The sequence below is a fragment of the Passer domesticus genome, chromosome Z (assembly GCF_036417665.1).
Source record: "Passer domesticus isolate bPasDom1 chromosome Z, bPasDom1.hap1, whole genome shotgun sequence".
Lineage (NCBI taxonomy): Eukaryota > Metazoa > Chordata > Aves > Passeriformes > Passeridae > Passer > Passer domesticus.
Window position 1 is genome coordinate 41,457,711 of NC_087512.1, and position 26,624 is coordinate 41,484,334.

The 26,624-nt window shown below is 35.7% G+C and overlaps 1 protein-coding gene and 1 long non-coding RNA gene across 2 annotated transcripts; both read left to right on the forward strand.

The window, feature by feature from the left end:
- The first annotated feature begins 40 nt into the window (after positions 1-40).
- LOC135291169 (uncharacterized) lies at positions 41-24,976 on the forward strand. The gene is made up of 4 exons (XR_010354038.1): positions 41-152; positions 1,706-1,799; positions 19,266-19,358; positions 24,842-24,976. It is a non-coding gene; the product is annotated as an uncharacterized LOC135291169 (long non-coding RNA).
- On the forward strand, positions 7,492-11,042 carry LOC135290077 (dnaJ homolog subfamily C member 15-like). The gene is given in 2 exon segments (XM_064403988.1): positions 7,492-7,503; positions 10,689-11,042. Coding segments are annotated over 2 exon segments (366 nt in total).
- Positions 24,977-26,624: the final 1,648 nt, after the last annotated feature.

The window sequence follows — 26,624 nt, forward strand, 5'->3', positions numbered from 1 at the left end:
ATCTTATGTCAAATATGTCATAGAACTTTCAAGCCATGGAGCAGCCCAGTTTGGAAAGGACAGCAAAAGACATTCAGCCTATTGAATTACCTTGCACAATTCAACTACATCTTGAAAATGTGCAGGGATGGCAATTAACCATATACTTGGAGGTGATGTTCCAGTTATTGATGGTTCTCACTGTAAAAAATTTCTTTCTTATGTTAAGGTGTTAGCCATAAGCTTTTCCACTTGTCTTTTCCATGTGTCCCCTCTGGAAAAGAAAGCCTCCATCCTCTTTGTAGACACCCATAAAATACTGGAACACTTGGAGTGATCCCCCCAGGGCCTTCAGGGACAAAACTTAGTTCCAATAGTCTTTCCTAAAGAGCTGTCTCTCCAGCCTGTTGGTCATCTTTGTGACCCCCTGCCTTGGTCTGTCTCTAGGCTGTCTGCATCTTTTTTTGATTGTTGGGACCAGAAACTGGATGCTACTCCAGGTGCAGCATGACAAGCATTGAGTATTTTGGGATTACCACTTATCTCTCTGTGCTATTAATGCCCCTGGAGATGTGATTACCTTCATTACTGCAGTGCTACACTGACTTGTCCGTCTGAGCCCTTTCAGCAGGGCTGCTCCCCAGCCACACATCTTTGTCATCCCAGGTGTGGGACCTCTCACTTTTCTTCCTTAAACTTCATTCTCTTCTTGATGTTTCACTCTCCCACCTCACTTATATCCCTCTAGAAAGTATTTTCCGTGATTGTTCTGATCTTTGTTAGGATAGAGTTTTTCTTCCTGTTATTGTGATGTTATTTCAGATTTAGTAGGAGAATTGTGATAATGGCACACTGATATTGTGGTTGTTGTTAAGTATAGCTTACCCCGTGTAAGTCAAGGACTCTTCAGCTTCTCATGCCCTACTAGTGAGAAGGCTGAAGGGCCACAAGAAGCTGGAAGGAGACACAGACAGGACAGCTGACCTGCATTGGCCACAGAGATACTCCATGCCATAGAACACCAAGCTTAATATAAAAAGGGAGGGGAACCGGCTGGACATCTGCCAATGAGTGGTGAACAAGTGCATTGTGCATCCAGTGTTTTGTATATTTTAGTTATTTCATGTAATTATTACCATTTCTTTCTGTCCAATTAAACTGAGTCTTCTCATTCCTACCCTTCTGTCTTGGTTTGAGGGAATTTAACAGGCAGACACTTGAAAATAAATTACCTCCTATTTAGTTTTAACCATTCCCCTTTCACAAATAAGGAGAGATGAATGTGAAAAGATATAAATGAAAAAGAAATAATAAAGGTTTACTAAAAAAATGAAACAGCAACAGGTAAAAATTACACTAATAATCACTTGATAAGAAGGTGCTGAATTCTTATGGACTCCCCAGGAACAAAATAAAACAAAATGGTTGAGAAGACCCTCCCCCAAGATGGCACTCTCCATCTTGCTGGACCAGTTGTCCACCTAACCACCCAGTTTCAGGTCATCAGAAACTTGACAAAAGTGCTTTCCATCCCATTGTCAAGGCCAAATGTGAAAGCACTAAATGGGCATGGGGCCCTCTGTCAAATCCTGAGAGAGCCAGATTTGGGCAGGCTTCCCATCTGATGAAAAGCTTTTGTACAACATGCTCTGACTGCAGCCAGTTAGCTTGTTTCCTATCCATTTCACATCTATCCGACCAATCTGTGTCTTACAATTTTTTCCAGGAGAAGGCAATGGGAAACAGTGCTTTTCTTCGTGCTTTGCTGAAGTCCTTATAAGAAACATCCCTGCTCTCCCTAAGTTAAGAGAAGTGATCAGGTTAGTCTGCTGTGACTTGATTTTGTTAAACCCATGCTGGCTTTCCCCCACTGCCTCTTTATTTGTTTTCTAATAATTTATACGAGAACTTGTTTCATTACTTTGCCAGGTATTGAAGTACGCCAGTCATTTCCTGGTCCTTGAGTCCTTTTTCTATATAGGCGTGACATTTGCCTTCTTCCAGTCATAAAGGTCATCCCTTGATTCTCACAGCTTATCAAATGTTATAGGCAGTGGCCTTGAAACAGTGCCAGTCACTTCTTTTGTTTGACACCATGTGGTAGATTCTCTCTGGGTCCATAAATGTATGTGGGTTGTGTCCTTGCAAGAGATCACAGCTCAGTCCATCTTCCAGTACCAGCATGTCAATGTATGCACCACAGCCTCTAGTTTCTGTGATCTAGGGTCCAATGGCACTGGCAAAGACAGAGGCAAAGAGGATACTGAAAATCTCTCTCTTTTCAGCAGTATTAGTGAAGTTTCACTCCCTGTTTAGTAATGAACCTTTACCTTCCCCCTTTTAAATAAACGGCAAATCCACCTCCAATTTCTTTCCTATTCCACTGAAAGAGTTTGAGCTTTCCCGTTGTGAGCTTTCCTAACAAGTTTCTATGATTCCTCTGGTGTTCATAACTCTTGGGTTTAGTATGAAGCTGCCATTCTTCCTGTTTGTTACCCAGATTATACATACTGTTATACATGCACTTCAGGTAGCTGGATAGCTGGACTTTGATTCCTTCCCTTTGGAAAAGGTTGGGGAGCATTCTTCACTACTCTGGTAGGTGTGTTTGTCTACCCTCTTGCTTATGAATAAGCAGGTCTTACAGCTTTGGTCCCTACCCAACAAGTTCATCAATTAGAGGAAAAATATTTTAGAAAATTTTTGTGAATAGTATCTTTTCTGACAACTGCAATTTCTGTCAAAATAAAGAACTTACTCTTTTCTCATGTACATGGTAGTCAAAATCTTTGTTTAGGGCCGTATGTATAATGGATTGAACTTAATCTGTACTCTTTTAAATTCAACAGAGGTAAAGTTCTTCCATGTTTTGCAATGGTGAGTTTTGCTGAAGTGAATAATGTGAATTGAATACAAGAACTGTAATGTTTCTATCACCTTCATCATTAGCAAGACAAAGGAAGAACCAAAATGTTATGTAAACTGTGTATACAGATTTAACCTTCTGTTTTGCAGACATTTATATAGGATTTATTGATCAGCAAATTAGACACAAATCATATTTAAATAATGAAAATCATCAATGCCCATATTGAATATAAACTAGATAAACTTAACTTTTTCATATAATGATCCTCTAAACCCTCTAAATATTTCAAATCTTAAGTAATTAATATCAGGTGTAGATTTTAAAGGGATAATTTTTGCAGCATTAAAGTATTTGCTTTTTTCATATTTGTAGCATCTGAAGTTCTTGTCATGATGTTAATTAAAATCAAAAAGAATACTGGTGGCCTTTAAATTAGTTGCTCCTTCTTTCCTCATCTTTTCTTTCTCCACTGATTCATACTTTTTATTTGTGGCATTCATTTTAGAAATAGGTTTTGAAGGTTTTTTTACCTGTTTCCCACTTCAAACAGTGGGAATGGAAATTACTTTTTTTGACAAAATCACAGTGCTTAATATAATGCATCTCCTAGGTCATAACTATGATCATAAAAACAGTAAAGTGCAGTGTATATTATAAATGTTTAAGGCTTAAATTCAAGTGAACAGTTGAGAAGAAAGTAAAATACTATACATTTGATTTTAACATCTGTATTTCTCCTGATTTTTGAGCTCTGGTTGTTTACACATCAAATAAAAATTTAAAATAATTCAAGACAATTGACTCTTGCCACAAATGGGTCATACTTTTGTATTTTATTTTGGAGACTGTTTTCCCAACAGGGACTTAAAACTAAACCAATAGTCTGAAGAGATTTGTGTCAGAATTCAGTTAAGTAATATAGGCACAAATAGATTGCACTACATGCAAGTATACTCCCTTATTTTTTAGTCATGGCCACTTTTTTGTGTGCAGACGCATCATCTCAGTAGTATCCTAGATGATTCACAGGTAACAATATAGAAATGTCAGTTTTCTTCAATTATTGTGAACATCTGGGTGTCGTCTCAACATCATTGATGTCGAAGCACAGTGAAATTATTGCCTTTAACTAACACTAATAGTAAAAAAAAAAATCAACAGGAAGAAAGCACATCAACCCTGCATCAGACCAATTATGAACTTTGATTATCCAATATTCATTATCCAAGTGGTTTCTTGTCATTGAAACTTCAGTTGGTTAGTCACTTTAAACTGTCCATTTTTGTCAGACTGTCTTTCTAACTTAAGCAAATATTACAAGGCTACTTTATCAGCTTCAAATGAGCTTGAAACATATTACAACTTTTATTCCCTACCAATTAAGAGAACTACAGTGAAAAGTTGAAAGAAATACAAAAGAAAAAAAGGCATTCTGTATAAAATAAGAATTGTCTTGGTAAAGAGGAAGCCTAAATGCATTCTGATGTCCAGAAGGTGCTGCAAGAATTGCATCTGGACATTTGAATTCTGTCCATTGATTATCTTGAAACATTTTCACTTACTGAAGAAAGCTGCCTGTGAGTAATGCACAAGCTTTCTGTCCAAGCATATCAACAGATTGTAAAAAAAAAAAAGGATAAATGTCTAAAATTCCATTTTTCCAACAAAATTATTTTGTAACCATAACCATATTTTGTCTCCTAGAAGATATTTAAAAGCAGATTAACAGAGTGTGAAAAAGTTTTCTTCAGAATGCAAAGGTAACTGTCTTGAGGAGGTCATTCTGCTGTTTAGTCCTTGACATACAGAGTCTTGGTAAGGAGGTCTTAATACTAAAGGAAAGATCTAGACATAGCAAGAGTTTTGTTTAGAATAGCAAGCACAAGGTTTGTGGAGATATGGAAATGCAAACTGGTATGCCCAAACTGATGCATCTAAACTCCTACTGATGTTCTTCTGGTGTATCATACAGCTGAATCAGCTTGTTGCTTTTTAGGCTGATAAAAAATTATTCTCTTCCTTTTTTTCCCTTACCTGACACAGTCACTGTCTGTCACATCAGGTAGTGTATTACTTTCTTTTAGTAGGACAAGCAGAACTGTTATTTAAGGGGACTCATATAAAGAACCTTACAGGGGGCAGGGCAGTAGAGAAGCATCAGCACTTCAGGAGCAAAGGAGCAGCAAGCCTCTAAATCAATCCCTTCTTTTCCCAAGAGCATTTTTTACTTTGCTCACATCAGTTACCTGTTTAGAAACTCAGCCTCCATGAGAGGAATAGACAAAATTAAAGAAAGATGTGTTGCAGTATTGGAAATGGATGTCTTGGTTTAGAGGTCTCCTAGGACAGCTTTGCTGTTGAGAAAAAATATATGAAACTTGCAATAAGCTTAGATATTCCAACAAAAAAGGTGTTAAGTAAAAATACTGATGAGAAAGCAATGGGCCTTCTTTTTGAGATCTTCAGGAGCTTAAGAGTTCTTCTTTACTCTTCTGTTGCTAACTTGGAACATTCAAAGCTTTTGGTGTAAGCTATGCATGTTTGCCTCTAAAACTCACAGAAAAGAAAAAAAAAAAAAAGGAGAAATAACAGTGTGGAGATGTTACTGGACCTGAAGGGAGGTGTGTGTTTTTAGTTTTCTGTTATGGTTCAAACCATTTTCTAAAGATAAAAAAGAACATAAAGAGATTAACTAATTTGTAATCAATTCCCATATTAATTACAATTTGAAAAGCAACATCTACAGCTTCACTACCTTTTCTATATATGTATGGTGTAAGACTTTGAGCCAGCTACAGGTGATAAAATTAGGTGCACCAAGAAGGACAGTATATGGAAATACCATGATTGTTTCATGTAAGAACTAAATTAATTTTTCTTATTTCCATGCTTTACTCCCTGAAATTTAAAAATAAGAATGTATTTTGTTAATTTTTTTGAATCACAGATTCTTTTAATCTATTTCTTGATGTTTTAGAGGTCATTTTTATGACAACATTTGGGTTAATGTTTCTTTCCTTCTTTATTTCTTAATTGCCACTTATCGTATTTTTTATATTTCTGAGTCTTGTGACAAAGACTAATATTTCAATAAAAACCTTGAAAATTTCTCCCTGTATGATCCTACCTTACCAATAATCTGGTTTTCCTATAATCATAAAAGTCCTGTGAATTACGACAGAGAACTTCTAAAAATATTTTTTTCTGAGTTTATAAAAAGAAATGCATTTTTGCTAAGCAGACTGACAACTTCTCAAATAAATTATTCACAAAAGCAGAGACTTCAATCTCTTAAAACTCAGTCTATTAAAATTCAACAAAAACATTTAGCATATTTTGATCATAAACACTAGTGATAAGCAGGTCTTACCTTTGCTCAGTCTTCTTCTTTTTCAAGGTAGTGTCTTGCTGCTGTTCTAGTTTTTAAACTTATGGTCTTGAGAATTCATGAATAAAACAGTTGTAAGATTTTTCATCTTTGGCAAGATAACTTTGTAAAACGTTCTGCCTTTGATATCCACTCTGATGCTTCCATCAATGCAATTTGAGAGCATCTGAAAGAAAAGGGAGGGATTTTTTTGTCAGTAGCAAGCTACAATATTATCCTGTGTTCTCGGAGAACTAGAAGGGAAGGAAGGAGTAAGATAAATCACAATGTTACCATATTGCTGGATCTTTCACGTGGTGAAGCAGATGCTCAGAAAAAGCATTGAAGTTTTCTGTGGTGCAGAGACAATATATCTAGTATTATTTGAATGGTCATTCGGTGCATCAGCTCCTTTGTCTTTAAGAGAGAAGAATTTGTATCCTGAAAAAGCATGAAATTAAAGGGAAAAAAAAATCAAGAGATCATTGTGGACAGTTTATCCTTAAACTGTGGAACTAAACTCTAGGAGAAAAATCTGTTTGCAGGCATGCAGTTAGCTTACAGATTACATCATATCCTTCTCATCTGTGTCTCCTTACAGAGATGACTTTTTGTTTAAAGCAATGTGTCTCCTAAGAAGGCATCAGTGGCTTGTTGGTGTGACCCAAGATATATGTAGAAGTATATCAGAACTATAAATTCTTTAAGGAGAAGGAGTCATAGAATCAGAATAGTTTGGGTTGGAAGGGACCTTTAAATGTCATCTAGTCCACCACCCTGCTATGAGCAGGGACATCTTCAACTGCAGCAAGTTGTTCAGAGCCCCATCCAACCTGACTTTTAATGTTTGCAGGCATATCTACTGCCTTTCTGGGCAGTTCTGTTCCAGAGTTTCAACACCACCATCATAATTTTTTTTCTTGTTGTCACATTCCAATGTGCAGAACAGTGAATAATGGATGGTCAGGAACTAAATTAAGCCAAACAAGGCAAACATTGCATTTGAGAACCTTTTCTTAGTAATGAAAGAGCAAAATAAAAAGGATTTGCTCATTTAAAGAAAGCTAGAGAACACAGAGCAAGAAGAAGAAAAATGGGAGAGAGAGGGACAGAGAAGATGAGCGAAAAGAGACTGTTGCCACCAGAGGTCGGGGAGTGCCCTTGATGTCCTGAGGCGGGGCTGAGCACACTGCCAGCCTGGGCACAGCTCCTGCAGCGGCTGGATACGAGAGGAGGGAGAGCGGGCAGGAGGCCCAGGAACCTGGACAGGGTCATGATGAGGATCACGGTAGTGGGCAGAGTCAGAGGCAGGTAGGGGTGGATGCAGGTGGCTCAGGCAGGGACACAGAGATGAAGCAGGCCAGGTGCTGCTCAGGGACACAGGAGGCAGGACAGACGTGAGGGTGAGCAAGAGCCAGCAAGGGCAGGAGACCCAAAAGGCAGGATTCCAAACGCAAATTCGAAGAGCCCACAAAGAGTCAAAAGGAACAACCCCAAAGAGCCTGCCAAGGGGTATGATGCAGTTACTTTTTATGTCCCTGGCTCTTCCCAGAGTCTGGCTGCTGACAGGAGACCATCAGCCCAGTCCAATGTCCCAGCGTGGTCCATTGGCAGAGACCTTCTGCTATCTGAACAGGAAGTGTCTCTGGGGTACAGTGCCTTCAGTGTTGCCCTGCCGACTGCCTGTCCCATGCAAGACATGAGCTGCTTGCCGGTTGAAGTCCCCACAGAGACAAGGCTTTCCTCCATCTTCTCCTGGCTGCCTCCTGGACATGGTGCATGTGCAACCCCTTCCCCACATGCCTCTGACAACCTTTGTTGAGGCATAACAAAATTAAACCAGTTCCTCACAGTTGTAATTAGTCTGAATATATTTCCTTTTAATTTAAAAAAACATTGGCCTTTGTACAAGCACAGTAGGCTCTACTGAAAAGTCTGTGGCCATTTTACTTTATAAACGTCATTAAGTATTGGAAGGCTGTAAGGAGGTCTCCCTGGTGCCTTCTCTTCTCCAGACTGAACAGCCACAGTTCTCTCAGTCTTTCCTCATAAGAAAGATATTCCATCCCTCTAATATTTTTTGGCTCTCCTCTAAACCATCTCAAACAGGTGTATGCCTTTCCTGTGCTGAGAACCCCAGATCTGGGCAGAGAACTGTACCTGGGGTCTCATGAGAGCAAGTGAGAGAGAATCACCTCCCTCAGACTGCTTGGTCACACTGCTTTTGATGCAGCCCATGCTTCTAATCTTCTCTCAGAAATGGTAATAATGTCTGTATAGACCCCAAAGAAGATTCTTCTTTTCAACACCACTGAAAACTTAGAAAGTAAAATAATTTGAACAATGACTTATTTAGGAGCATAGCCCATCTGTGTCAAAAGCCTGTAGCAGATGCCTACCTACTTTTTTTGTGCTAGTCAACTGCACATAGCTAGGGTACAAGTCTGAGAACTTATTCTGATGATTGAAGAAAAAAGATGCCCACAGGCATAACATAATATAATTTGTGTCAATGAATGCATTCCCAGAACGTGTTTGGGAATGGTTCTGGGCTTCTGCACAAGATACTAGCTGTTTCCAGCAGATGCTAAACTTTGAGAAGGAAAAAAAGGTTGTCTGGATGCAAACCATTACAACCATCTAGCTTAAGGGCTGAAAAAGTTTTTTACTAGTTATAGCTTTTGTGTTCATAGTCCATAGTGAATTTTTGTTGTATAAATTGATTCAATTATTTTCAGACCATAATAACAGATGAGTTATTCTGCTGCTTACTTGTGTATCATATCTCTGAACTGTGAACAGTATTCAAGAGTTAGTTAGGCTGAAACTTTATAGAGTAATACATTGGAATTTAGCTGTATATATGTTCTCATAGCTATTATTTTGTAAAAATTTCTAATGTCTCTTTTATGCCTAGAATTTCTCTAAGATGTTACAGTCATCTCTGTATATCTAAACTGAGGATTGAACTTGTTCATCACTTTGTGTATTTAACTGCATTTAATTTCTTATTTCTTTCTTGACTAGTTTTTAGAGTTGGCAAAATTGTTTTGTAATATTTTTGTGGCTGGTTTTAATTTTTACACTGATAGATAATTTTGAATTATTATATTATGTACAACCCCTTTTAAAAATCACTTGGGCATAAGATGTATAATACTTGTAGGATTCTTGTTAGGGTTCTTTGTGACAGAAACTTATATCAATACCAATATCTTGATATTGATATAAAAAACCAAGACTTGATATAAAAGACCAATCGATATAAAAGACTAATATATATTGATATAAAAGACCAATATTCATAAAATTCTAAGACCTTGGTATTTTCATTGTATTTTTTTCATGTTAATACATGAGAGAAAATTTCCTCTGAGCTCTTAGTAGTTTATATGGTTTTATGTGAGGGGCTGAAGAACTTTTTTTTTAAAAGATCCAAATAGAATTTTGAGTTTACTTTGAACTCCTTCCTGAAACAAGGTTTGTGAATACAGTGTCTAATTGGCAAGTTTTGCCCTATGAGGGAGTAAGAAGAGACTAATCTCTGCATTACTCTGTGACTCTTTACTTCTATAGAAGATGCAAAATCTGAGAAACCTGGTATCAAATGATAACTGAAGTATCTAGGGGGAAAGAAACAGAGAGGCTCTTGAATTTTCCTACATACACCAAGTTTAGGTTTTCCTCCATGCTGGACAAAAGAACCTTGAGAACCAACAAACATTAGTTCTCATTATAGCTTCAAACTGAAAACTTACAACCATGACAATGAAAGCATATTTGTTTACTTTTCTAAAGATGTTTTATTGAAAATAAAGACCTACCTAAACAGTTTGCTTTATTCTAATAGGTGGCTTTACCTGTTCAGTATTACTAGGAAATGAAAATGTGGTCATGTTCATAGTTCCATGAAATATGTTCAACATTATCAGTATTTTCTCCCCACAGTAGAAACTGATAAAAAATAGCTTAAATGAACAAAGAAAAGCAAATAAAAATTCTTGATAATGACATTTTCATGAGTAAAACTGAAACCCAGCATCCACAACTAAAATATCCCCAATCAAACCAAATCAACCAACCAAAAAAAAAACAAACCCAAAAACAACACCCCCAAAAAACCCCCCAAGAATATCCCCCAAACGTATTTCTTTAGAAATAAATAAATAATTACATTTCACAAGAGCTAAGGGATGTCTCAATCACCTGCACAATGCAGAAGGAGAAAATACCAATAGAAGAGAACTGGGAAAACTCAAGTTGGTATGACAAGATCAACAAATTTGGAGGAGTGGGATGCTGAGTGTGCTGATTGAAATAATTCTGAAAGTTGGTAACACATGAGCTACATATTCCCTTCTCCTTTTCGTCATGGAAGGAGTCAGAGCCTCCTCCTCTGAGGGCCTACACTGAGCCAAGTGCACCCATGTCCCTCTGGCAGCCATCTGGGGCCCAGCCAGGCTGGACTGACAGCTGACCAGACCTATAACAGCAGTTGGACCTGGGTTTGCAACTGGAGCATTTGCAGGTCATTATGCTTTCCACCTTTGGAAACCATTGAAGCAGATGATTACAGAGACAGTAAAGTGGATTTTGATCTCTAGTCTTTCATTATACTATAATGGAGGATGTGAATAGAAAATGACTGGATGAGAAGTTGGTCCTATTTTAAGTATAAGTCCATGTACTGTCAAGGCCAAAATCAGAACAGGCCACAGAAAAATGATTATGAATCATCTTTATAAAGGAAGATCACCTTACTTAACAACAAAAGTAAATGAAGCAAAAGATTTATCACTGTTGGAATTCAGTGATAAAATACAGTGAAATCCAGAGCTTTGGCTCATAGGAGATTTGGCAGATACATTATGCAGCATCTTTCTTATTTTCTTCTGTACAGCCCTTAACACAATACATTCTTTCCACAACTTTATCTTTATTATGCATCTTTTAGAACATTACCCTTGCATTTGCTCCTTTTTTTTTTTTCCTCCACAAAACAGAGATTGCACTGTCTTTTCCCTAAAGAAATGAGAGATAACATTTTTGGTTTATTGCAGAGGCAAAAAGTAAAAAGACTCTTTCATTCCTGATTTCCAGAGCATTGTGATAGGATACGAGGACAAAAATAACTCAAAGTAGCTCACTAGACTTTTATGGGCTTGAAGTCTGTGATATTGATACATTAGTTGAACAAGTCAACTGTAGCTTATTTCTCTGGTGGAGGCACATCAGGTCAGAGAAACCAAGAAATCTTACAATGAAATAGAAGTTAATGTGTAAATGTATTAATTTTCCCTGTCTTTATATTGCATAGTAGTAGCCATACTCATAAATATATACAGCAACATATTTGCAGTGTGACCATGTATCTCCTGCCAGACAGGAAAATGTTAATCAATAGACAATCTGACAGAGAAAGTGCAAGAGCACTGAAATTAGCTGTGTATTTTAAATGCCAAAATATATGTACATGTATGAAATGTGCTTTCTCTAAGTTGGGATGTACAGTTTTGAAGATAAGTGCACAATTTTTTGCTTGGAGTTCAATGTATGAATTCTGCAGTATAAAATTATGCTATTCAGTCATTAATACTCAGACAATACCTATTATCTTTACACATAAACACTTCTAGCAACAGAAACTAAATAATAAAATCATAGAATGATTTCAATTGGAAGGGACACTAAAGATCATCCCTGCCCTGTCACGGGCAGGGATACCTTTCACTAGACCAGGTTGCTCTGAGCTTCACCCAACCTGGCTTTGAACACCTCCAGGGTGTGGTATCCACAACTTCTCCAGGCAGCCTGTTCCAGTGCCTCACAATTCTCATAGTAAAGAATTTCTTACCAACACCTATTCTAAACCTACCCTCTTTCAATTTAAAACTGTCACCCTTTTCTTGACACTCTCTCCCAGTATAAAATGCCCTTTTCCTCCTGTTTATAAGCCCCCTTTATATACTGGAAGGATACAGTGAATTCTCCATGAAGCCTTGTCTTCTCCATTCTGAACAACACAATACTGAAAATATATTCTTATCCCTGATTGCACACAACTGCCTCTAGGTGTGCCTCTTTATAATGCCTACTAGAAGCATCATAAAGAGAATTTAAACCTATGGATAATGACTCATATTTCTTTTAGATGGCATATGGGTTAATGCTATTGCTCATACTCATGCCAAGGCTGTGCTAATTACAAATATTTCTTGCTAAGTAAAACATCTATGATTAGAGCATGGAGGCCTACAAACCTCTTAAGTGGTACGTCCCATAAAATAAGCCGTATTTTTAGTGTCCTGTCATGTTTGCTGGCTTTCCAATGAAGATTAAGGAGAAGATGTAGCTGTCATCTGAAGAAAATCTAGTAAATTGAAGAAATCTTTCAGTATACCATTAACATTGTAACAATTAGACATATTAACAACACATAGATGAAAAAACATTACATGCACATATATTCTCCTAATGAGCTGCTGCTGTGTAGAGATGCATTTTCATCAGGCAACAGGTTCAGTGATCATTATTCACTAGTTCTAGATCAAGAATAAAGTAGAATATGCTGACATTCTTACTAAGGAACATCTAGAAAATATAACCTGTCAGAAATGCATGGTCTCAAATGTAGTTAAACAGGAATGTTGTCTTGGAAAAGCAGCCCAGTGTACTACAGTCAGGTAATTCAGATCCTCTCACAACTGGCAATATGGAGCTGACTACAGACTATGTATGAAAGTTGACAATGAAAATCATAGTCCTCCCTACTTTAGAATCTGGGATGTAAGATTTAGTGCAATATTCTGTATGGCTACTGCTGTGTTAAAAGTACCACTGTTTGAAAGAAAAAACCCTCAAAAACCTTGTTTTCCATATGGGTCTCAGAATCAAAGGAGCTGGATGTGACTATGCTTAATTCCTGATTTTAACCAACTTGGCATTCTAATTCTGTTTGCAGTGCCAGGTGCAGCAGTAGTGTGGGTTACATAATTAGACTGGTCTCATTCATGATCTGATCAAAAATTCACCAATACTGTAGTTAACCATTGCAACACTATGTCTGGTTGACTTCAGCAAGAACTTTCAAAAACATAGATTTACCAGCAGTTCAGTTTTTTGAGCAACAAGTTCTAGATTCTTTTATATTGATGGTAATAAATTAGCTAGAGCTGCGAAATATAAATGTATAGTGCAATACAAAGGTGTTTCCAGGTATGCCTCAATGTGGTTGGAGGTACAAATCTTACCAAAGAGTCAGCCCTAGTTTGTGGAGGAGAGAAAAACAAATCCATCAATTTTTCTGTAAAGTAGATGTATTCTTATTCTCTACCACTGAGAATTTTAGATGCCCATTTATACTTTTGGGAGAAGTGGAGATGTGACTCTAGTCCAGTATTTTGTCACTGTCATCATAAAGGGCATGGGGAAAGCCAATTTTTATGTAAAAGAGGTATATAGAGTGTAACAGATTTACAGACTGAGGGTCTTGCACAAGGACTGAACAGGACCATCACCCATTAGCATCATTCCCTCTTTTCCCTGGTTGATTGCAGTGATAAAGGTCATCCAGCCTCCACCTGATACTTTCTCATTTTCTCAGCATGACATCATGCCATGAGCCTCATGCCTCATGGTATGTCTCATGGCTGTGGGATTGATTTCCTACAGCTGTCTATGAGAGTAACATTTTATCATCACATCGGGGTCTGGCCATCCAATCAAGTGCCCTCCCCTTGAGGTTTTTGGTGTAAAGAACCACAGCTCTAAAGGAATTTGAAGTTCACTCAAGTGTGCTGCAGAAGTTCTTTTAATTTTATCCAGTTTAGCTGCTTGGTTTTTTGATGCCGAACATTAAGGTTTGCATAATAGCAAAAGAATGTAAAAAATTGTCAAAAACAATGGAACCCACTGTATGTATCTTATGCTGGAATACTAAATAATAGTATGTTTTGTGCTCTATTTCTGCATGAAAATGTATGTGATCGATGTAATGTTCTAACAATTGTATGAGTCTTCACTGCTTTGTACCTTCAACAATTTTTAAAGCTGCAAGATTAATGATATATAAAATCAATATTCCAGACATTCATTAACTTCCACTGAAATTTAAAATTCAATTTGAATTTCAGATGTCCATCCTAACATTCAGGTACAGTGGGTATCAAGTAACACACAGCTGCCAAATTACCAGCATTACCTAACTTGTCATGTTTTTACATAAGACATAGAGTAATGGAAAACCTTCCTCACTTCTATCAACAGGCCATGAAGACAGAAATCCTGTTTTAATTTCAGTAAGTGTTTTCTTTCTTGTCCAACATCTTTTCAAATGAAAAAGACAACATAGGCACAGTTTTCTGAAAGATCACTTTCACAGTTGAAGAAGTTTTAAGAAGACTGCATATAATTGACAATACAGTCATTGCTATTTTTACCAATAAGATTCTATCCATTTCAATTATACTGGCTTAGAACTGAAGTGGCAAATTGCACCCGCTGGAAACTACAGAACAAACTAAAAAGTGTTTCAGTGCCATTGTTGTATGAAACTCTTTTCTTATTTCTGCTTCATCTACACTTAAATGACTCATATTTTTGAGTAACCTCAGCTTTCTCATCTGTCAGTGAGAAGTTCAGGACCCAAGGCAAAAGGACTCTACTATTTTTTATTTTCTTTTCTTAAAGGGACAAACAATCATAATAATGAAATCTGTAACTTCATTATTGTCTCTTGCTCCCTCAAGCACCTCTCAAAACCTCTATGCTACTAAGAGAGAATTATTTGAAAGATTTGGTGTTGTTTTGCTTTTTCTTCCCTTGAGGACAATTTCTGCAAAGAATTTCTAGTTAAATATTTTTGAAAGTACCTAGCCTTATAGATATTTGTACTGCATGAATAATTGTCAGGCTACTTTATTGTTAGATACAAATATCTGTATTATCTGATCCTATATAGACATACCTAATTCTCTCATTCACAGCGTGTGCCTCCATAACTTACTTATCAATGATAAATACAAGCATGAAAACCTTGTATTCATCTTGGAAATGTCCTAAGGCACTCCTGGTTAAGCATACACATTTTGCATAAAAGGAATCTGAACTATGTGTGACAATTAATTATCTGGAAACAAGAGCCATGAATAGTTCAGAAAACCTAATAATTGCTTATTTAAATTAAGTTAGAAAAACATAATGATCTAAGTTACACATACCCCTCTTGAATTACTTGGGAAATTAAATCTTGAAAAAGTAATCCATATATTGTGACATTAGAGCAATGATTTTTTTCATACTGATTTTCTTTTCTATTTTGTGTTAGTCATCAAAATGGAAGACAAATATGTCTTCGGTGTAATTGGAAAATAAATCCAAAATAATGTACCAAATATAAAATTTGGCAAACTGCAGTAAATTTTCTCACTTGCACCTTTATTTCACATCCTTCAGAAAAGTGTGAAAAAGCTAATCATTAAGAAATTACAAGAAAAATGGAGAAAATAAATTACTGAGTTCTTTAACACCTGCAAAAATGACTTCATTTGCTCACATATAATTTTGGTTTTTTTAGAGAGTATTATGGATAGTATCTAAATAGTTTGCATGAACAATAAGAACCTTCAAATATAATAAAAATATAATGGCTTCTTTTTTAATATTCTGGTCCACATTTTGTACGTATGAAATAACCACACTTATAAACAAGAACATATACTTCACAGATACCAGCTGTGTTACACAGGTTGTTTTTACTCCTTAAGAAGACTAATCTATGCCCTAACAAAATGCTGGCTTTCACCTGGTCTCCCACCAGAGGAGAAGGCAGCTCAGGATCTCACATCAGGGGACACCCACAATGCATAATGGCTATGCTTCTGTTTCAAAGAGCCTACCTATTGCGGTCTGTTTCAATTTACAAAAATACACCTTCTATCAAGGTAAAATGAAAAATCTTCCAGTTTTCAAGACTTGTCATTGAGGAATTCCACTAGTAATGAACTGAAAAGGTTTCATGAAGCTTTAACCTTCAGAGAAGCAGGCTACAGTGGACTTCCCAAACCCGAAAGGGTGCTCTCCCACTGCAGTGACTGAATTTCTCCAGCTGAGGCTCACAGCAAACCACGCTCTGTTCCATTGAATGGGCTTTTGAGTGGCATGCAGCTGTGACACAAACATTGTGTTATCCTGCCTGCTGTTTATGGCTATGTCAGTGAATTTCTGATGATAGATGATTGTTTGGATTTTGCCACTGACAGGAAGGTACAGCAGCAACCTTTTAGCCAATGAACTCCAGAGCAGGAAAAAGGGAGAAATCACACCTCACTTTTTCTTCTTTTTTTTTTTTTATTTTTTTTTTTTTTTTTTTCTTTTCTTGGGTTTTTTGTCTTTTTTTTTTTTTAACTGTATCTCAAGGGCTTTTAACATTGCAAGGGAACTAGATCTATTGTGTTAGCTTCACCTGACACAATATGCTAGGTAACATGTCTTTATATATCTTAGGGAAAGCAGAATATATCACAAGATATCATGGAATCATAGAATGGTTTGGGTTGAAAGGGAGCCTAAAAATCATCTTGTTCTAACCTCGCTGCCCTAGGCAAGGGCATCTTCCACTAAACCAGATTGCTCAGAACTCCATCCAGCCAGGCCTTGAGCACTTCCACTGATGGAGACCCCAAATTCTCTGGCCAACCTGTTCCAGTGCTTCACCACACTCACAGTTAAGATTTTTGTTTCTAATATCTAATCTAAACCTACTGCTGTTCAATTTGTAGTCATTACCTCTTGTCCTGACCATGCTCTTGTAAATAGTTTTTCTGCATCTTTACTGTAGGCTCCCTCAGTTACTGTGAAGCTGCAATTAGGCTGCCCTAAAGCCTTTTCCATTCCAGTCTGAACAATATCAGTTCTCAGCCTTTTCTTGTAGCAAAGCTGCTTCTGCCCTCTAATCAACTTGATCACCTCTGGACTTGTTCATAAAGTTCCATTCTCCACAAAGTCCAGATTATTTTTTATTTCCTCATAGTTGTCTTAGACTGTTATACATGAAAGAGTAAATTTGATCTATATAAACAGCTGAGTCAAGAATCAGGGGTTTGCAGCTTGCTGTTCTTACCTTATGCCAGGCAGCCCTTTCATTCTGCCTGCCCAGTATTGATTACTCTGACATGTGGGCAGGTTTTTAGATGCTCTGTATGAAGACTCAGGACTGATGGTTTGATACCCATAAGTACAATAGGTTTAACAACATGTTGACAAACAGTGTAGAGTTTGCACCAAACATTTGTGATTAAGTGCTAGATCTAGTTGTATGTGTCACGCATTTGCACATAAGAGTGCAATACATCTGATCCATTTAGAAAAAATACAAAATGTACTACTTAAATGCAAAGCATCTGTACAAGGGAAACAATAAAATTTGATGCTTTTTAAACTTTTTATGGCCTCTGTATGTGTTCTTGAAGGATGGATGTGCATGAAGAATGGTGAGACACAAAGATTTTTAGATTGTTCCTATGGCTTGGCCCTCACAATCTGAAATCTTGGGCAAAATCCCCCACTTTAAAAGAAATTAGGTCTGAAGGAAAAAGACCATCAAATGATAAAGGGATGAATCCTGAAAGAAAAACAAACCTTGGCTATCAGGGGTTTTTAGAATTCAAACCCCTACAATTTGGTTAAATCTGATGTTCAATCAAAAAGAATAAATAGAGGATTTGCATTTCTATGGTATCTATAATCTTCTTTTAACACATGAAGAAACTAAGAGGCAAAACCCAGTATTTTAGATGAATTTTAGTTCTGAGTGTCTCCAGTGTTGAGTATTCATATGCAGTAAAGTCCACTGATAAAAACCCGTCCCCCACAGAATATTTTTAGATTACATAACAATTTTTAGGCAGAGCTGGGAATAAATCTCTGTCTACCAAGCCAATCCTAGACTACAAGTTGGTCCTCTTTCCGGGAGGCTTAAAACTATATCATAATGACACTTCGGTTTCCTGTTCACACTCTGGTAGCTTTTCCTGGAGACTCCAATCTGAAATCCAGTCTAAAATTGGTGTATCTTAAGGATTAACTTTTTTAGAAGTTTTTTGAGAAGTCATTCTGCAGTTCTCCTTTACTTTTTCATTCATTCTTCATAAAGAGTTAATTTAGACCCATTTTTAATACTTAAGCAATACCAAAATAAATAAAAAGGTATCTTAAACACTTTCATCCCAGTATAAGGTACAAAAAAAAGGTCTTTTTTACACACAATTACTTGTAGACAGCTTCTGCTGCCCTCAATATTGGCAGCTCTTACTAATGCTCTTATTATTGTTGTAATATTTATAATTAATATGCATGATAAAAATAAAAATTTGTATTAAATAATGCATAATACAAATAATTAATGCAAACAATAAAAGTACTGAATTTCATATTATAAATTTATTTGCAGAAAATTTACTATTCTATTTTGTAAAATTTTTATAGGATTAATGCAATAAGTAAGAATTGCTACCTGGTACATATTACTTTTGAAACTGAGAAAAATATATTAATATATACTAGAAAAATAGAAAATTATTTAAGTACATAAAATGCTTTTATATTTAATGATATACAAAATGTATGCTATTTATTATAGTATTTATAAAAACATGTGTTATATGCAGCATAAGTCAAAATAGAACACATAGCAAAATGTTAAAGTATATGAAAAATATTTCAATATCTAATTCTCCTATATATTTTTTCTCAGAAATTTTTTATCAGACCCCATGTTTTGTCTTCTATCTTTCTAAAATACTAACTTTAACATTTTCAATTATTTTCTTTTGCAGTGTTATCTGCAAAACAATAGTAAAATCCAATTTTTCCTGAATCTTCAGTCTTTCTATTTTACTTCAAAATACATCAACTTTCATAACATTGACATTAATACAGCAACAAATGAGGGCATATGATCTTAATAAATGGTGCAACAATACTAACTCATTAAAATGCTTACATTTAAAATTTAAACAACTCAAAATAATCTGACAAATCTATACCTGTCAGATTTGACAACACAGAGAAGTGTCAAAAATCGACAGCACCAGCAACTCTGTCCATCCACTGATCAGGCCCCAGTTTCCGTGCAACAAGAAAAAGGTATAGTATAAAATAAATATTTGAATCTGGGTGTGGCAGGTGTAGACAAGACAAATTTGTAGATTTTCGGCTAAGAGTAAATGAGGTTAAGAAATTTCCCCAACCTTATCTTCTGACCAAAGCAGAAGGCAGAGCTGAGAACAGATTGAACTGAAAGGACCTTTCAAAATTGCAAAACTATAACTTAAATATTGGCATACAAGAACATGCATGTTACATGAACATACACAGTGGCAAGGTCTGATGCAGGTAAGAGAGGATTAGGGGTTATAAATATTTGCAAAGACTTTTAACAACAGGAACATTCTGCTCCTATTGTTGAAGGAGATATAGTCACCTGCAGTGACACTTTAATTTTGTCCTTACTGGGCTGATGAGTAGGTCATCTAATTGTGCAGTTCAAGGCACTGGTCTCACAACCACTTCAAATATCAATTTGGCTTCAGGCAGTATTAGAAGTTCTGTAGGTATGCAGCATGTCTATAGCAGACACTCAAACATCAGAATGAATTGTGTGATAACTCTTCCTTTCCATGGCATTAATGTTCTTGCAACATTAATGTGTTTTTACCTGCACAATGAGTTTTAATCAGTTTGTCTGTTTCATTTCTTCTAGCTGGTAATGAAATGTCACTCACACAGTGATGATATAGGAGATAAAACAAGCTACAAAACTGTTTTCTTGTCAAGAAAAACACTTGCCAGTGAAAATCTCACACTGATTTTAGTGCTTTATTTAATGACATAAATGAAAAAGCAAATCACCAACCAACAAAGTGTGAATATTTCTCAAGAGTTCTGCTGCTTCCAGGAAATGTTCCCCACCAAAGATGTAGATAGGTGTCAGCTGCTAGACTTCCTCCTGAAAATCAATGCAAGCAATGTGCCAAGTGAACTGCAGTGCAGTGTCATATCAGGATCCAGGGCAGCTCTCAAGTTCATGCAGGGGTCTTATCAGATTGTAATTTGGCCAGATTTCCCAGCAAAACTATTCTTAGGGTTGTTCTAACAATAAATCAGTGAACCCAGGAGAACTGGAGGGAGCTCAAGGAAATAATGGTATTTGAACATTTTTGTTCATTTAAATATATATGTGCAGGTACATTAATTTCTCAGTTGCTTCAACATCCTTATTTCATTGATTGTAAAACAATTCTGAGGTTTTCAGAAGCTGTTGCATTACTAGCCTGCCCAAAGCTACTAAACTAGTATTTTTATTATTTTCAACCCTTCTAGGTTTTATTTGCATACCTCAATTTTTTATCAGTACATTAAGAAAGATTTTTTAAAAAAACCTTCTAGATATTTCCATTCAATCCATTCCTAACCATGAATTAATATATGAATATATTTATTTGGTTTTGAGAAGAACATTTCAAATGTCAACATTAAAAATTGAGGTAATTTTAATAATTGTAAGATTTACTTCGTTTGGACCCTTGGCAAAATTCTTGGTGACTGATGACTGCCAATTTCACAATAAGAGGGATAAGAAAAATGATCATCACTATTCTACAGGCTATTTTTAGAATTCTCATGTATAAGGAAATACTGCACATGTACATACTTTATTGTCCCTTGTATTTTGACTTAAGTTGCAGCCAGCAACAGAGGATTGTAGAAAATATTAGAAAAGTGAGGGGATAATGAAGAGAGACAGATAATTGTCGAATTACCAGTTATTTATGAATTCAGTGCAAATAAAATCATGATCTTTGCTTAAAGTGATCACTGGGTAAAAGCATTGAGCCAATGAGTTTTAAAAGACATATCGAGATTCTTGTCCCCTAGAATAATCAGAAACTCACATGTGGAGGAACTGTAGCTGTAAGTTACAAACACTGCACAGAGACTTTTTATCTTCCAATAGTATTTCCTTCTTTAATTAATTTATAACCGATGTTATTTCCCTCAGTTCTGTGTATTCTTAACTACTATGCTGTTGGATAAAATATATATATAGATTTTGTAACCACAGGTGAAAAATAGTGATAGACAGTAATCTGAAAAGTTTCTGCCCTTTTATTCAGTGACCCAGCAGCTACCTACATACTTTCTAGTAGTCATTAGACAAGAGAATGTGTAGAGTTCAAACACTGGGAGGGGGAAAAAATTGTAAAGATAAATCCACCATGGTAAATTGATGCAATGCAGGAAAAGTTAAAGGTCATTTTACAATTGTGTTCTTCAATTTTCTTTTCTTAAATTAACACAGTGATCTGGAAATGGAGTTGCTATGTGTGCAACTGTTTTACTTGCAGATCTGTTTTCTATTCTGCAGAACACACACATGTTAAAGTGCTGCCCTTTGTAAGAACTGAGAATAAACCAACAGAAAATGATGTTGAAAAGATGAACCTCTAGTATGGAACTGCTGTTAGTAACTAAGAAAGCATAGCAGGGTAAAAAGGAGAGCTGAAAAACATAATCTGTCATAGATATTACCTAAGAAGTCAATCACAAGCCATTTAAAGGTATAATCTCACATTTTCAGGTAAAAACCTTGTTACAGAAGCTACACCAGAGCTACATTTTATGAGTCATGGAATCATCTTCTAACCTGCCTCCACATTCTTCCTGTCTCTTTGCTTAGCTATCTTCTAAGGCAAAGTATTGATAGCTTCTCTCTTAGAAAGGTTGCAAGCAAAACTTTCCTCTCACTAACATTAGGTGCAACAGTCCTCTTACTCAGTTATGAAACTGGCTTTTTGAAAAGATTATTTTTATCTATGCCAATAAACTAGTCTATTCAGCAGTTAGTGAGATACACCTTTTCCTTATCAAGCTGTTAAACTGGTTTTAAGCCCTGTGGCAGTCTAATATTTTGAGATGCAGAGAAAAATATCAATATCTTTCACACACATTTTGTGTGATAAAATCATTTACATTCTCGTTTATGTCACAGCTTGTGCCCAAAATTTTTGCTAAGTATCACCTGCTTTTGTAAGCTATGAAGAGCAATTGATCTCCTTGCATTCAAGCACCAATCTAATATTTTCCTCTCCTCATAAAACTTTCACTTCATAATGCTTATCCCTTAGTAATAAGAAGACGGAATAAGCTCAGGATTAGGAAAAGGATTTTTTCACAGGTATTTGGTTTAATTTGATCTTACTGGGAGTTAAGTCCTTAACTACAGTAAAACCTGACTTGACTCAGATGAGGAAGTCCAGAATAGGAGCAGTGGTTCCTTACCTAAGACTTCCACTTTTCTATACGTCTTGAGTCTAACACTTTCCATTATACTGTTTTAAAGCGATTCCAACACAATATCAGCAACAATATGCAATTCCTTTTTTTTTACCTCTTTCACAAGTGATTCATAAGAATACTAATCAAAAGAGAATACTGATCAGCTAAGGAAATCTGACAGTTTATATTCCCACTGTTTATAAAATGCACTCACATAATAATCACTCTCCTCAAAAAACTGTTCACTTTATAGAGTCAGCAACACTTAGCTGAGGAAAAGCTCCTTTGACATATCTTTGAGAAACTAATGACTGGCTTGTTCTGTGGGGAATGCAGTGGGGACTCTGCTTAGAAACACCTGATGTTCTTGAATCCCTCAGCATCAAGAAAAGAGTATTTTAATTCTATTGATACCAGTTTTGTCCTGATCTAAATATGCAAGGACAGAGAGATTAAATCTGCTTGTTTCTACTTTGTTAAACTCTGTTTCTAACATTACCTGCCATAGAAGGAGCTCAGCATAGACTTATCAGACTATGCACTCAATAACTATGCACTATAGACTTATCATTAACTATGCACTCAATAACTTTCAGACAATCCTTCTCCTATTTTTCTTTGGATTTGGGTTTGTTTGTTGGTTGGGTTTTTTTTCTGGGGGGGGGAGGGGTTTGTTTTGGGGACTTTTTTGTTATTGTTTTGTTGGTTTTTGGTTTTTTTTTTGTTTTGTCTTGTTTTGTTTTTGTTGTTGTTGTTGTTTGTTTGTTTGTTTTTTAAATAGTCCTTTCACCTGTTCCTTTCACCGTGTGGACAGTGTTCTGCACATCCATGACAGAATGAATAATGAGGGCTCCTTTGTGTTTTTAAAATTTTTATTATCTCTACGATTTTTCTCCTTTATCGTTTGCTTAAGGTTCTCTTGAAGGAATTGCAAGAAACTAAATCTTTCCAGTTACTTAAGAAATAACTAAAATATTTGTTTTGGCATTGGAAACATGTTTTATTGTTTATTAATAGCAAAAATTTTTCTCTTAAAACTTCACTGTAGACAAAGAGGATACAAAAGCACCTGATTACCTGAAGAATTATAGAATTGAAAGGGGCTCTGATATCCACTTAGTTCCTTTCCATCTTCTCTTTATCCAGTGCAAAAGAAGTTCCTTGCTTTCTCAATTGAAACATAGGGTGATGAAATATTCTAGTACAATAATATGTTGTTAAAGAAGGATCTTTAAGACAAGAACAAGAGAAGCAGCAGCTTTCCATTACCTCATCTGAGGAACTTCTCATATTTGGCCAAGGATAGGCATTTTTTGAAGACTCAGGAATTCCCACAAGCAACTACAATAAGACTGAGATTTAGAGTTCAGTAAAAAAGTCAGAAAAAGAAGTCCATATGTCTTACATGTCTTTTTATACTTATATCTTACATGTCTTTTTGTACTTTGCTGCAGTTGGGTTCAGGCTGCTGTCCTAGCCACAATCTACTTTGTGAGTTATGTCTTTGATGTTAGACACAATTTAGAGTTTTTCACTCAACTCTAGAATTCCGGAGAAAAATTAAGAGCTAGAGTGAATGATCAGTCTTCTTCAGAATTCTTCTTAAATCTTCAGAAATTTAAACCTGATAAAAGCAAAATATGTTCTCCTATAGAAAATTACCCTTGCCTGGAAGGTTCATATGATGGTCAAGAAAGGAAATTATGTGAAGTCAGTGCCATTGACTAAGTCTAAACTTGACATAGAGGTAAACTTAATAGAGAAAAAAAAAGAAGATAAGATTACCTGACATGGTCTTTCAAAAACTTTGTAGAATATTTACTGATGGAAAGCAAAGGTTCAGCAGCCATTACTGATTGAAACAAGACAATTTCTTTGTATTTTCAGCTATGAGAAATATGCATGGAATAAAAATATGCACGGAAACTGTGCAATAAAATTGAAGTCTAAGAAAAATGAAAACAAAACCAAATACTCATTGTCCATTGCCCTTCTATCCATTGTTCCCAATGTCCGAGCATTTTGATATCAGTTCTTTTTTATTCTGTTATGAAGCTATAGATTAACACTTGAATTCAAATATGAAATTTGAGAAAAATCTTGAGAAAATATTTATGTTTAGATAGAAAAAGTATGAATATTCAAGATTTCCTAAACTAAAGAAATATATTTAGTGTACCTATACCTTTCCACTTGTTGGGTAATTTTACAAGTTCTTCAGTTTCTTATGGGACTTCTGAAAGTGTTTAACTGTAATATTTGAAATAATGTTCTATTCTTAATCTTTCCAGACATGCCACATACAGAAAAAGGGAGACTCCTCTCAGTTTGGATGCCAGATAGAAAATTGTTGTTTGAAGGAATTTCTATGAATGTTTCAGACAGTCTCTGAAGTTTAATATTAGCATGGAAATAAAAAAAAAATTAGGTTAATTATTAAGCCTGGTGCTACTTTACTGTATATTATTGAATGAAGTTTTATTTTTTCATAGTTTCTGCTGTTCATTTTATTCAAGAATTTCAACAGTTCCTCTTTTACACACATAAACAAGCAAGATAAGCATTCTGGTTACATGTTCAACATACATGCACATTTCCATTTTTTTTAAATAAAGGCAAAATTATGTAGATACGCAACTCTACTTTAATGAAAACAGCCATCAAATACTGCTTCACTTTTTGATCAAGTAAATTCACACTGGATTCAAATAAGCAAGTGAGATATATAGGTATAGATATAGATGTAAAAAAAAAAAAAAAAAAATATATATATATATATATATATATATATATATATATATATATATTTGTGTCTTTTCCTGTTCACCCTAAAAAATTATAAGTTGAAGCTTTCCCATTGCATTCTGTTCTCATGCTGAAGTTTCATCCCACTGTGTGTGCTGATCAATATGCTCTTACACTTGCATGGACAGCCAGCAAATTCTGAACAGAACAGTCGTACTGCATGAAGCCTTGGCAGGCTTCACATTTCAGCACGGAGCGTTCACTTTCTGATCAAAGCTTGGAGATAATCCACTGAAGCTGAGAGTTCCATTATTCTCGTCTGACTTATGAACAGACAACATGAAAGAAATAGAGATGTTTACAAAATAAAGAAATTTTTGTGTTTGTAAAGATCATTCCTTAAGAGAGCTTACATTAAAAAAATATATCAATATTACAATACTTACATTTGCAAGTCACAAAGGACTGCCCATGTGTGTGTTTGATATATTTCTATGTGAAGTGGATACTTACCAGAAAGTAATTATAGACAAAGGACACTGAGGAAAAAAATGTGTATAAATAACAAAGCTACAATGACAGATTTTTTATGAGAGGGGAAAAATTGGCAAACAGCAAAGCTCTAAAATGTAAGAATATATTAATTCACAGAATTTATGTCTGTATAAATGCAGATAGTGTCTTCTCATCATGCAATGTTATCTATGCAGATGGAGATTACATGCTTTCTGTTTCTGTTCTTAAATTTAGAGTCTGCAAGTATAACAGCATGGATTTTTTTATCTTGCAAACAACAGCTTTTTTTTCAAGTGCAGTGTGGTGCTTCTTGTTTCTGAAGGCTGCCACACAGACTTCAATAGTCACCTCATTAGAATTTTGCAGTGTATCAGACTTTTTTGCCACTAAGTCTCACAAACTCCTCTTTCTCCCTTTTGACATGATACACTGCTAGGCAACAACTTGAACAGTAACAAATCAGATCACAAAGTGATAGGCCTGAAAAACACCATGCAAAATCTATTATTTTCCTAAACTTGTTTCTAACTTAAATCAATTTATCGATCCAGCTTTTCATATGGCCACACAAAAACCTATGCTGGCACACATATGGAGATGTTTGAGAATGGACAGCTGACTTCCCTAAGGAGCAGCAATGACCTTGTCAATAATTTTGCCCATTCTTGTCAGAAAGAACTTGTTAGAGCAGCCTTCATGTTAGTGAGTTGAAACTTTCTAATGATAACAAATATTTCTGATCCTAGGAAAACGACAGATATTTATTAATTATTATTACAAAAAAATATATATACTTTTTTTTCCCATTCTTAA